Source organism: Malurus melanocephalus, unplaced genomic scaffold (assembly GCF_030028575.1).
Source record: "Malurus melanocephalus ecotype Western Australia unplaced genomic scaffold, MMel_1.1 scaffold_282, whole genome shotgun sequence".
In the NCBI taxonomy this organism is placed as follows: Eukaryota; Metazoa; Chordata; class Aves; order Passeriformes; family Maluridae; genus Malurus; species Malurus melanocephalus.
In genome coordinates, this window is record NW_026623514.1 from 821888 (window position 1) to 835348 (window position 13461).

The following is a 13461-nucleotide window of genomic DNA, read 5'->3' on the forward strand; positions in this document are numbered from 1 at the left end:
TTTTCCTATTTTGTAGCATTCAATCTACAGGGAAGGTCCTAGGGATTGCTCTGCAGACTCTGGGGAGCACTGTGGAGATCAGAGCAGTGCAGTAGAAGGAGGACAGAGCTCTGCAAATTTTCAGGCAAATCCCCAGGCCTCTGTGTGTGTTCCCTGAGCTTGGGGAGTGGGAAGCAGCTGTGCTGGCTGTGGACAGAGTGGCTGTCCATGCCAAACCCCTGCCCGACCTCCCAGAATACCCATGCTCAGGATTCCTCCATCCCTGCTGCTGTACCCATGCCAGGGCAGGGGGTTACAACAGCACAGCCCATTGAGGGCACTAAATCTGGTCTAGAACAGATGTAGAAGCCAAAAAATGTGTCCAGCCCCCCCAGCTGTGATTCCTACTTGTTAATGTTGCCAGAGGCTGGAGGAGATCACTGTGACCCTGGTTAAAGTGATCAATTACTTGCATTAAAATATGTATTTTAAGTCTACACTGCTTTGGCTTCTCCCTGTTATTGGATCTTGTTACATCTCTCAAACTGAGGAGTTCAGTGTCTCAGTGATTGTTCTCTTTRTGATGAGAGACTCTGGTCCACTCATCCTTTAACCTTTTTTGATAGGCTGCATGGAAAGACTTCCTAAAGCCTTTTATCAAAAGGCATATTTTCCCATTCTTTTATCATTAGAGCGCTGTTTCAACAGTTAATTGCAGAGAGATGAACTTTTATTTTTCTCGCCTGTGGAATAGACTAAGTGCTTTGTAGTATCTAATGGGATTAATGACAGAGGTCATTTTACTTCACACAGAAGCATTGTTCTTCTAGATGTTATTAATCTCCCTTGTATTGAGGATGGAGTCATTAGCACGGGTACTGTAAAAGTAGAAATTTGATACAAGGTGCTAATTCTCTGCCAGCATAATGGAAGAGCAGCAAAGTGTTCCTCTCCTCACTTAAGCATTGTCTCTGATCTCTATCTTAAGTCATTCAAATACCAAAATGGTTCCAGTGTAAAATCTGACTTTAGGCTGCCTTGAAGTGGGGATTTTGGGCTCTTCTGTGCGGTTCAGTCTTGTGCAGGTGGACTGGGGAATTTGAACCACTAACTACTTCAAAGTCCTTTGAAGAGCCATTGTTACCTTTGACTGTCTCCCTGCTTGGCTGAGCTGAGCTCTTCTGTTATTTACTGAGCCTCACTTGCATAAGTCATTGGAGTTAAATATTCTTTTYTCCTGTGATGCCTTAATCATCTTTTCTGCCTGGAGGTCAGTGCTAACCAGACCTTTCARTGTAGACTTTGGGCCTCTGTGAGGGTTACAAAGGCCAGTGCAACAATGAAGTGAATAAAATTGGCAGTTCCTATACTGAGCAATAAAAYATAAAAGGAAGGGACCCAGGAATGGCCTGTACAAAGATACTAAAATAAAAATTCCTGTACAAAGATATTAAATGACCAAAACCTGTTTAACTTGCAGAAGTGACCAAGTTGAGCTATAGGAATCAATGCACTGATTTCCWTGAGGAAACCCCTCTGAGGGTTTTTTGTTGGGTTTCGGGATTTTTCTAGGATCGTGTGGCCTGGGATGCCCGAGTGGCTGTTTGGACAGCAAACACACAGACCTTGRGGAGGCATTTGTTTAACTTGGCACAGAGCTCCCAGTGTTTGCTGTGTGTGTGCCAAGCCACGAGGGCTCATGAAGAAGAATCTGTCAGGGTATGGTCTGCTCCTGACTTCTGCCCCAGAGATGAGCAACTCAGTTCACTTTTCTGTTTCTCTTTCCCTGCATTTGCAGAGATGCTTTAGAGACTCTTTAGGGCAGAAATCACCTTGCTGCATGAGTTGGTCAGCTGCTGAGTGGACATCTGAGCTTGTTCAGGAGTTTTGAGACCTGTGAGAGTGTGCAGGGAGCATAACTTTAATTGACCAYGTGTGATACATGAGATACATGATGGTCCATGAGATAAACCTGATGGGAAAAGATGAAGCAGAGTTTTTATTATTGCCTGATCTTGGTTTGACCACTTCTTTTGGTTTTGTCTCTTGCTGTTTTTAGCTGCTTCCGTGCCAATGCCTTCTTACCCCAGTTCTGGCTCCGGTAGTTCCTCCAGCAGCTCTTCCACTTCCCACCTGGCATCACCTCCTGTAAGTACAGCTCAGAGGATGCTCTGTTTGTGCTGATGGTTTCCCTGYTTTTGAAATGAGGTTTCTGCTTATGGTCTCTTCTGGTACAAATCACTGAACACTGTAGTTCTGGCTGGGCTCTCTCCAGTTTAGAGTTTGGATCCTGAAGGTTGGCTTGTTCTCCACAAGGCATATTTCAGCGTGCCATTGCCTGTTGGATGAAAAGCATTTATGAAAGGAGTTGGTATGAACGACTCTAGCTTGTCTTGGCAGAGATGGAAAGCTCCTTGGAACCCAAACCAATTGCTAATTCAGGGTACAGCTCTGCTTCCTTGGCTGCAGGTTCTCTGTTTTTAAGCAAAGTCTCTGCAGCCTGACAGTTTATCCACATCCTTCTGACCAGCATGTTCAGGTACCACAGAGGGACATTGAGCACAGCTGTTTGCTCACACCAGACCTGCCACAGTCCAGTGGTCTTGTGAGAGATGATCTGAACTGATGGTTTTTCTCTCTGGTTACCCAAAATGGTGAAAACTTTTCTGGAGGGCAGGATGTTAAGCGACCAGTGAAGTGACATTCCTCCAGGTCGCTGAACTGAGAGCTTGTTTTTGAAGGCTCTTGGTGAAAGCTGCCTTTGACTTTGAACTCAGGAATGCTGGTGGTGTGATGGGTAAGGGAAGGGAGAAGGATGGCATATTTTCCTCCCAGGCATGATTGCTTTTTTGCTCTGTTCTCTGAGTTTCCCTGGGTCAAAGTGTCTCAGTTTGGTGTGGGAARAGCTTTCCCAGCAGAAGTTGGTGTCGTTGCTCATGGTGTGAGCTGGGCAGAGAGGACAGGTCTGCTCTCCTGTGAATGTTCCCTGTGTCCCTGAGAGCTTCCTTCCTGCAGCCTGAAGTAGAAGGTGGTTTGCTGAGGCTCTCCTGACCATAAGACTTGTGGAATAAACAGATGGTGTGAAAAGCAGACTCACTCTCCTGAGCTTTGCTGGTCTGGGAAGCTCAGGGGTGGTACAGAATCACTGCCAGACTGGAAGGAGATCCTATGTTAGAGATTTACTGCACCTCTCCTCCTCTGCCCTTGGAGGTTTTGCTCATGGAGGTGTGCTGGCTCAGTCTGTCAAAAAAATGCCACGTCTGCAGGGCAGGGTTTGCAGATTGGGTGGRAAAGAGACAACTTTGACAGCTGAAAAATTCCTTCTGCCTGTATGTAGAGCATGTACAGCGAGAGGGGGTCCCCACTGGTGCTGCAGGGGAGCCTCTGGAGGGTGAGCAGGGTTTTMATGAGGCCCAAGTGAAAGCTGCTCCGAGTCTTTCTCAGCCTGGAAATGCATTAGGATAAAGATTGTGATCTGCTCTGTTGGCAGTTCAGCTGCCTTAAAGCTTTCTTAAACCATCCAGCCTCCTCCATCTGTCTGCAGCGYGAGGGGATTGTGGGGCTATTCATCATTGAGCTGAAGGGAGCAGGAAAATGGGACTTTTTAKGGACTGTCCTGCCTCTGACAGCTGTGAGCTGTTTATCTGCTGAAAGTTTAGTCTCTTTTGGGCCTTTCTTTAGCTCCTTAGCAGCAGTACAGCAAAACAGGGTGGTCTTGAAAGTTCAGGAACACTTACTGTCTCCATGCAAAAGCACAAATAAAGACCAGCTGGCTCAATGTTTAAGAACAAAACAGAAAAAACATAACCCTAAAGAACAGCCAAAAGTATCTCTGCAAGCTCCTCTCAGGTTCCCAGCTGTACTAAAGTTAGTTGGTAGAAAATGCATGGTTGATCCAGAAAGGCTCAGCAGAGGGATGTCACACCTCAAGTGAGTTTTTCTTATCTGTGGAGCATCAGACACACTGGAAATACGTTTTGTGTAACAAAAGATTCGCTGTTCTGACAGGGACATAAAAGGCTGTTCCTCTTCAGTAAACGAAACAGCTGCTTCTGGCAAACCATCAGCCCTGGTTTATCAGCAAAATGTTGTGTGCAGCCTTGTACAGCTCAGTTTAAAGGATGCAGCAGAATGATGAAGTGGCTGTGCTGAGGCCAGTGTTTGTTTTCTCCTTGAATTAGCAGTCCCTTGGAGAGATGCAGCAGCAGCTGCAGGAGAAGGCTCTGGCATCTCCTACCCAGGATTCTCCCGGCTTTCTGCACGGATCCAAGGACTCTGCAGAAAGCAGCAGCAAGAATTCCTCCTGTGACACTGATGACTTCGTCATGGTCCCAGCACAGTTCTCAAGTAAGGTGGTTTCTGAAAATGCAGGTGTTGTGAGCAGAGGGGGATGTGGATGTGAAGAAGAGATATTGGGAAGTGAAAGAGTGATTAAACTTGTCTGTTTTGACTAAAATAGCAGGAATGGTTTTGTTCTCAAGCTGGCAGAGACATCTGGCTCACTGGCTAGTTTCATAGGATATTTTGTTAATTACCTTTAAAGACAGGATTTGAGAGTGAAGATTACTTGAGGACCTCAGTGAGAGATTGAACCTGGAAATCCAACTGGAAAAGAAGATAAATAGGCTCACAGGGAAAAGTCTTTCTTTTGCAGGAGCTTTTGCCGTGTTATCCTGTCTTCAGTTTCACTCAGCATCACAGTCTAAGATGGGATTTCAGCCAGCAGGCTGGATCTTACACTTGAAAAAAAATCTCTGAGAAAAACTAAAATATATTGTTTTTCTCTTCAAACACTGTAAATTTCATTTTAACACCTTTATGTGTTTATACTTTGATAGGAATTGCTTGAAAATACAGATGTACATACTGGGCATCAGTTCAGCTACATGCCTAAGTATTCCATGTACAGATCCTTAATTAACCACCAGAAGGACATTGTTCAACCTTGCCCATGTGTGGGATGCTTTGCTGAGTTAGAACTCAGTGATAAATGCTGTGGTTCACTTAAAACAGGAATTTGGAGGGGTAAAACCAGAATCTCTGAAAGATCTCTGCAATCCTTACGCTGAGGAGGAGCCCAGTGTTGGTTGTTTTTTCCCTGGAGTCACTGGTGGGACCAGTACACACTTGCCTGGTGCTGGTCATGTTCCCAGTGYTGAGATGTTTGTTGTGTAACTGCCAGCTCATTTGGCTGCCCTGGATTTTTGCCATGGAGGACAGGGATGTTCCAAAGCCCTACAAGCAGCATGTACCACTTTAGTGACTTGCACCAAGTGGACAKGGAGCTGCTGTCCCAAATGATTCTGTCAGGTTTTGGCACCCTTCCCAGAGGACTTGCTTTCAGCCTAAACTTCCCAAAACTTCAGGGTGTAAGGATCAGCAGCATCCACCATGAGGTTCAGCTTCAGCCCACATGTATTTTGTAGAACATTGACTTCAGGAACAACTCAGCAGRGCTTGGTGGAGCAGGAAATTCTGCACATAATCCAAATTGCTATGAATGTATAAAGATTTTTAAGCAAATTATCTTGAATTAATCTRTCTCTGCACTTCCTTGTCCCTCAGGTGAATTAACTGCCGAGGCTGCAGGAGGGAAAGCAATCCAAGACAGCCTGATGTACAGTGGGTAAGACCACCAAGACAACTGAAATTGTCCAGTTCAACCAGAGCCTGCTGGGTGTTTGGGATGTGGGGTTCTGGTGGATGGGAGGGAAGATGTTCCGGAGTTTGCCCTTTTTTCAGGGATAACTGTCACCTGGTTCACATGGTTCTGACCATTTTCAGTTTGTTCTCACATCATSAGCATGGGATGGGGGCAGTATGACAGTCCCCAGAGCTCCCACAGCTGAGSTGCTGGGCACACACAGCTCTGTTGCTGTTCTTTAGGATGGAAATAGGGTTGGTTCCCAGGCTCTGACTGCTGGGTTCTTTCTGTTTTCCTCAGGAGTTCCCTGGTGACTTCAGCMGGCTTGGAAAGCCAGGGAAGGACACCATCTCCATCACCCCCCTACAGCAGTTCTCCAAGCCCATCTGGGTAAGAAAAAATCCGTTCAGTGGTGACTGTGCAACACTGAATAATTGAACACCCATTGAGTTCCAGGAGGGAATTTACTGCTTCTGTTGTGCTGGTCAAGATCCAGATCTCTCTTAATTAAAGGGTAGCAAGAAACACCCAGGAGGAACTCCCCAGCCTTGGGTACTGATCAGTCCCAGMTGCTGAGCTTGTCTCTCCCTCTTCTGGCTCTCAGAAGGGGCTAGGAGAGAAAGCAGGGATTAACTCTGTTCGCTGAGGGGCAGGGATTGTTCTCAGACAGAGAGTAAATGTACTCCACTGGCACRTGTGTGCTGCTCAGCCCTCAGAGGAGGAGAGTATTTCAGCTAAAGACCTCTGTTTCTAAATTCATGCAGTGAATTAGAGCACAACACTTTATCCAAGGCTGAAGTTATGATGGGTTTGAGTTACTGGACAAATGTGGGGGAGTGTTGCTCATCTCCCCTTGCAGCTGAAGGGTAGATGAGGGCCTGCTTGGTTGTTTTTGGTTTGTTGAAAAGCTCCTTGCACTGTGTCTCTATAAAGTATTGCTGATACTGGACCTTGTTTACTGACGAGGGATGCAGGAGTAGGAGGAACATRTGCAAACAGGTGTGGTCATGGGTTTATTTCCACCTAAACCAGTTGCTCTAAACTCAGTTTTGGTTCTCAGAAATGTTGTAGGTGACAGCTGCCCACATGTAACAGCACCAGCTGCCCACTGGGGCCAGACACTTTTGTGTTCCAAAGGTGTTAATGGTCTGTGGAAGGTGATCCCCTTGARTCTGGGCCTTGGAGCTTTAGGGTACGTGCTTAGCTTGCAGGGAACTGGTGGTGTTGCTTCCCATCTTGTTCTTGCCTGCTGGGGAAGCAGGACAGCTTTCATCTTCTCTTCTGTCAATATGGCACCTGTCGGGGGAGGACAGTTAAAGGGGATTTCACACTGGGAGATGGATGACCCGAAAATCTTTTTTAAGAAGAAAATATAGTCCCAGGCTGTGTGTTGAACACACAAGCAGAGCCCAGAAAATGACAAAACACAGCCTGAAAGCATACAAATTTACCAGAGAATAATAAAGCTCAGAGCCTCGCTGACGTGATCAGATGAATTGGCAGGGGTGTACCACAGTGTGGAGTTTAATTGCATGAGGCTTCTTATGCCATCACCTGCTAAGCTTTTTAACAGCTTATTCCTTAACTGATTCCTTTGCATTCTGGAGATCAGTCTTTATTAAAGGATTTGGCCTTGGGACATTCATGGAAGTTGACTGCTGCTCAGTTCTCACTGTTCTCCAAACTGGCCTCATCACCTTCTGGATCCCAAGGGGCCCAGGCAATGCCCATGGCTTTGATCTGAACGTGTTTCCACTCTCACTGTCTTTACTACTCATTCCCAGCACCTTCTGTGGAGCAGAACTCCACTAGAACCCCTCTAGTGCTTCTTCCAACTTTTCTACACTGAAAAGCTCCCTCCTACCCTGTCCAGGTTGGGGATTAAGACATCAGTAGTGAAAATTGCAGTGGTCACTCTTGAGTCCAGAGGATAAAGCGTGCTCTCTGACCTGTCCCCTGAAAGTGCTCAGAACTGGTGCCACCCAGGGGTGCCCTCACCTGCAGATGGCACGAGACCTGTTGGTTCAGCACTTGGCTCCTCTGGTGCAGAGGGCAGCTGCTTTTCCCTGTGCCTGCTCACTTGGAAGCAGCAGCTCTCCCTTCCCTTCCCTCCCTCCCTTCCATSTGTGGCTCCAGGCTAGCAAGCAATGCTGGCTGCAGTCCAACTGGGACAGAAAGCAAGGGCTGTTTCAGAGTGGCCAGCCGTGGGTTTTCCACAGGATGTCACAGTACACTCTAGAACAACTCTCCTTGCTCTTAATTAAGAGATTAAGAACTGGGCAGAATTAAAATATGCTGATAGTTGATCCTTTTTTTATTAGTTTTTTTTTTTTTTTAAATACTTCCTTGAAGATGCTTAGTAAGTCTAATGAAAGGTAGTTTCTTGGATATACCCCACAGCAGTGGATTTAAAACAGTTTTCCAAGAGCTTTTAATTACTGCCAAGTAATTAAACTCCCTGTCCCAGCTTTATCTCTTGGACTTTGCAGGTTTATGGTCAATTGTATTCTCTAAGGCTTGAGGCCACTTAGCAGGGTTAGTGTATGTCACCTCATTCAGATGGTTTCCTTTGCAGCTTGCACCATGTGAAGGAAATAAGGACTTGATACAACTCTTGGGGAGAGGGAGGATTCTTTTTCCCAATAATTTCTTTTCTGAAGAATTTTTGACCAGATAGAAAAGATAGCTTTTGAAGTGTGTGTTCAAAGTGAGTACAAGGTTTCACRTGAGCCCTCAGATATCTTGGTTAAAGCTCTTTGATTTATGTCTGTCACAACTCTRTGTCTTACACTTATGGAAGGCAGAGACACCAAAGCCCTACCTTTCTGCTGAGCCATTGGAAACCTTCCTTGAATGCCTTTATTTTATTGTGTGTCTTTGAAAAATCAAGGCATCCCTGCTGCCTTTTGAAGACAGGCAGGAATTTAAGAGTCTGCTTTCTTGGTGGAAAAAATAAGAGCACACAAGGAAGAATATATGGAACTTAAAAAACTTGAGAGTGGTATGAAAAGGTCTGAATCTTTTGGTCATTCAGCCTTGATGAAAAATCCCTTCTAGTTATTTGGCTCTTCYGTGATGGAGGAGTGTCTTGAAGTGCACTGTGTGGAGATCTGCAGATACTTTGCTGCAGGTCAGTGCTGTCACCATAAACCACAGAATTCTATGACCTTCCTCAAAACAGAARTTCTGGTAATGGGATGCTTTGTCAGATAAGTCCCAAACTCCAAGTGTTAGACCCGAAGGAGTGATATTTCCAGCTCTTCAGGGGCAGACCCAGGTGTGTGTCCTCGATTGACAGCAAGGGAGGCTGCGGAGCCTTCATTACCAATGAGATCTTTCTGTCATTGTTCAACATCCCCGCAATTGCTGCTGGCAGTTGTAAATAGCATTGCYATAGCAATTAATCCTAGAATTCTGGGGCCTTTGGGAAAAGACTTTRGGTGGCTACTTAGTTAAATGTGGTATTTGCATAGGTTTAGTACAGYGTGGTTCATGTGTAGCCTGGTGGACAGGCCAGGAGTGACCTGGGGGARCAGGTACCAGACACGAGCCAGTTAACCTTGCTTGGAGCTAGGAAGAGCCCTGGAGTCTGCACAACAGGCTGGTCCCATTTTGTGTGTCTGATCCTCTACCTTTTCCTTGATGGGTGTATAGACACCAGCTCCTGTTCCTCAAATTTATTTTCTCTTGAGTTCCCTTCTCCACCRTGCAGTTAACTTGCCCATACTCTTCACCACTGCACTCCCTGGGTGTGAGTCAGTCCCAAGCTGTGCTGACAGGAGCTGTCTGTGCCCGTGCCCTTTGTGAGCCAGGCATGTTTAGCCCCTGCTTGGTGCTGTCTGCTTGGCTGTGGATCTGAGCTCTTGGAAACTGGGCCAGTCACRGCCTGAAATAGCAGAGTTCTGGTTTTCCTGGAGGGAGTGGTGCGTTTGAACATCAGGCCGTGGGTGGGAATGGTGCTGGAGGAAAGGTGTCTGTTTTCAGGAGATGTGTGTTTTCAGGAGYCACTTCCCTTTGATAGGACTTTGAGCCACCTCCCAGAGCAGCCCTGGGACGCTCCCTCTAATTGCTCCATGAGATAAAATCTCCAATTAGCTGGGTGAAGGCCCTGCCCTTACAGGAGGTTGTGTCTCTGTGTGTCTCCTTCCCACAGCCGGCCAGGGCAGTTTTCCAGCAGCAAGTACGGACACTCGGTGCCCATCCCWGTGCCCACACAAATCCACAACTACCGTCGGATCGAGCAGAACCTGCAGTCTCCCAACCCGTGCTCCTCTCCCCGGTAAGTGCTGGAGCTGGGACGAGGGGATCTGTAAGCAAACTGATTTATGCTTTGCTCTCTACCTCTATAAATTTCCCTGTGTGTTGGGCTCTCCCTCTCTCTGTTGGGAGCCAGTGGGGTGTGTTTTGGGGTGGTTTTGTGCTGTTGAGATTTGTTAGCACTGTAAATTTTGCCTTTTATGTGAGAAATCTGTCAGTTTAGAGGGAAGGCTGAGCCACTTTGAGTCTGACAGCTTTCCCCATGCCAGCTATGGATTGGATGTCCAAGTGCCCAAGCAGAGAGAACCAACCACCTGGCAGATGCCTTTACAAAAGGAAAATTTGAGATAAACAACTAAAATGGATGGGGCTACAAAACCTACCTGTCTTTACCTTAATTGGTTCCTGTAGCCAGTCATGCCACAGATGATGTGTTGTGCACGAGTTGCATGTTWATGTGGTTATGCAGCCAGGACTGAGCAAATCACGAGCAATTTGTGCCCGTGAGGCAGAGCCATGTTTTCTGCAGGCTGTCAGGAAGACCCAGAYGCCAAGTCTGCAGCAGACAGCTGACCTGAGTTCAGAGGTAATGCCTGGTACATCCAAGGGCTTTCTRTCTCTCCTCACATATGATTTCTGGTTGGCAGCAGCAGCCTGGGTCGTAGACTGATTGGAAGGAGACCAGTAGAGGAGCTTAAAGAGCTTGTACAGCACAGGCACTCAAACAGGAGTGTCTAGGAGGTGTCATGTCTTTTTTTGGATGAGTTGCRTTGGTATCTGGATTAGTTGAAGTTTAGATTTGAAAAGTAGGGTAATACCTTTGTCGGCCTAAGTTTGGGCTTCAGCCAGCCTAATTCAGGATCAGGCTTATTTGAAGTGGACTCAGAAGTAGAGACACAATATTCTGATATTTATCAGGGATGGGGATAGGCAGAAGGAGGATTGGTTTGTGCCACTGTTAAATTTCAGTACTGTTTTATGTTCACTTCTCGAGTGTTTGGCAGGCTTTATGGTGAACTCTGTCCTGTTCCATATGTGCCTTGTGTTTTTCACAACAAAACTTGTGGACACTGCTGGTTTTGGACCTCAGGAGAGTCCTGGTTACCCCATGAGGTATAAAGAGAGCTGTGGAGAAGGTGCTTTGCCAGCCCCAGAGCTGAGGCTCACCCAGTCAGGGAGCAAACGCCGTGATTTGCTGCTTTTAGTCACCTCTGTGTAATGCTGAGATTGCCATGTCCCTGCACWGGAACTCGAGGAATGGACCCAATCAGGGTGATTCACAGGCTGCTTTTAGCATCTGCTCAGCATCTCTGGCGTCATGTTTTTGCAGCCCCAGGAAGCCATACTTATCTCTGGCCATCACTTCCTCTAATCAGCAGGTTCAGTAGACACCCTTCAGGAATGGCAGGGGAAAACTCCATCAGGCGTTCAGTGTGTGATTCCACTTTTCCATGGGGTGTATTAGACAGGCTATTGCTGCCAAGTGCAGAGTCATTTGATTGCAAATCTTGACGTAAAGCTCTCGTGTCTGAGAAATGTCCCCCTGTCACCTGACAGGCTGCTGTGTGCCTGTGGTGTGTTTGTGGACAGATGGGTGGCTTGCTGAGGTGTTAATTAGGTGTATGTACCTCTGGCCACATCACCTGTCCTGCTGGCTTACCTTGGGTTTTCTAGGGTGGCTTTTGACATTCCACATCTTCCAGCAGCAGCAGGCACCTGGTGGCTTTTTTTCTGTAAGTTCCTGATAGATAAAATTCAGCCTTCTGCATGGCTCGTGGCCTGGAGAGTTAAAAACATGGGAGGGCAATACTTTCTGCCAATGARTATCTTCTCACCTTTCTCTTTGGAAATTAATTTTGCCTCAGGACCAGGTGTTTGATGAGCATTAGCTTCTGAATCTGGAACAACCTGAAGAGAAGTGATTTTAGGTTAAAATTTTCAAGTATTTCCTTTTTTCCAAGCRTGTGATTATAGCATGGATTTACTTGGGTGCAGAAGGTGTAACACATTTAATAGGGGCAGGGAGGGTGGCAGATCAACTACTCAACCAGCTCAACTACTGAAATTTTTTTAAAAAATTGTATTTTTAAAAAAAAATGTATTTATTTTCTGAAATGTGGCATCAAGTGAAATRGACATCTGGAAGTGTTGTTGAGTAGATTTACTGACACTTCATCAGGATGWTTCTGCCATTCCTGGTGCTGCTGAAACCCATGTCCTTCATTCCTTCTGTTCAGATACATGAGGRCAGCTAAATGCAGCATCCCTTGAGAGGAGGCAGGATACCTTAGTGACAGCATCTTACAGTGGCTCAAGCATGGAGGGCTTTTTTTCATCATAATCATTTATTCCTGTCCAGAAAACCACCTACTGGTTAAGACCAATGTTCTTCTAATGAGAAAAAATGTTTCCAAATTCAGAATAGAATGAAGGACTTGATGAAAAGASTGTGTTCTCAGATAAAGGAGTATAATGGGAATCTTGGTGAAGGAGCCTGCAGAGGCAGAATGRCATTGCATTTTAAATTGTGTGTTCTTAATGATGCTGAAAACATTCACATATTGAGAAAGAATTAATTCATATGCAATARTCTCATCTCTCTCCAGACTCATGGTGTGGATGTTCTCACTTTCCCACTAGTTTCCTCTTCTGTTTCGTTTTAGCACTGAGTAATATTCAAAGTTCCTGCATGTGTGGGYTTTACAAATCCAGTTTAACTCCCTAAGTTGAGGTTTCACAAGGAGTTGAAGGCGTTTAGACAGGCAACTCTGACTGTCCAGCCCAAAAAAGCCAAATTCCTCTGGGTAGTTGTGAAGTGATTCAGATCTGACAGCCACRCACTGTTGTGTTTTGCTCTGTAGCTCCTGATTTGAGTCCAAGCTCTGTTKCAGAGCAGTGCCTTGGCACACTTTACCTCAGAATTGAGCACTGACTGAAGGGCAAGCAGCTCAGCTTTTGAATAAAGCCCTCTCAAGGCATTCTAGAGACACTGCCTAAAATAAACATCTTGGACATGGCAAGATAGGAAAGTGTCTTGTTCAGGATTGAAGTAGATACCTGAAAGAATCTAAAGTGTCTCTGAAAAATGACTGTCCTGTTTACAGCTCAGTTGTTCTTTTAATTTATTTGCATTGAAACTCTTAAGAACAGGGATTAACGTCTTAGTGTGTATTGGTGTAGTCCTAGAACAGTGKGATTTTCATCCAGGATAAACTGTCAGGAATCTCTACTTTTGTGGGAGCAGCTGTTTGTGTGTTGGGTGATGCTATTCTCCTTCCTCTTCTGTACTGGCCTCTGGGGTAACCTGTGTGCTGCTCTTGTTTCCTGTAAGGTCTGGGACGGTCCGGAGGTCCAGCAGTACAAGTCCTCTTGGTTTTCCCAAAACTGGTGCTTCCCCTCCTTACCCTGGAGAGCATGGATCYGTGCCCAGCACTAAAAAGCTCTCCTTTGGTGGTGCCAAGCCGTTCATGCCATCACCACAAGGTAAGATGTCAACTGGCACATCGCTGTCCCAATAAAATCATTTGCCTCTTTCCCATAAAGAAGGATTTTTTTGACCAGCTGTAGCTGCTAGGTAGTAG

General features: G+C 46.0%; 1 protein-coding gene across 1 annotated transcript in view; it reads left to right on the forward strand.

Annotated features, from left to right (window-relative positions):
• Positions 1-13461, forward strand: part of ULK1 (unc-51 like autophagy activating kinase 1) — a 74288-nt gene that overhangs the window by 45393 nt on the left and 15434 nt on the right. The window contains exons 12-17 of the mRNA XM_057376584.1: positions 2039-2127; positions 4161-4326; positions 5545-5605; positions 5924-6013; positions 9777-9902; positions 13212-13363. Coding sequence (XP_057232567.1) covers positions 2039-2127; positions 4161-4326; positions 5545-5605; positions 5924-6013; positions 9777-9902; positions 13212-13363 — 684 coding nt within the window. The remainder of the gene's footprint in view (positions 1-2038; positions 2128-4160; positions 4327-5544; positions 5606-5923; positions 6014-9776; positions 9903-13211; positions 13364-13461) is intronic.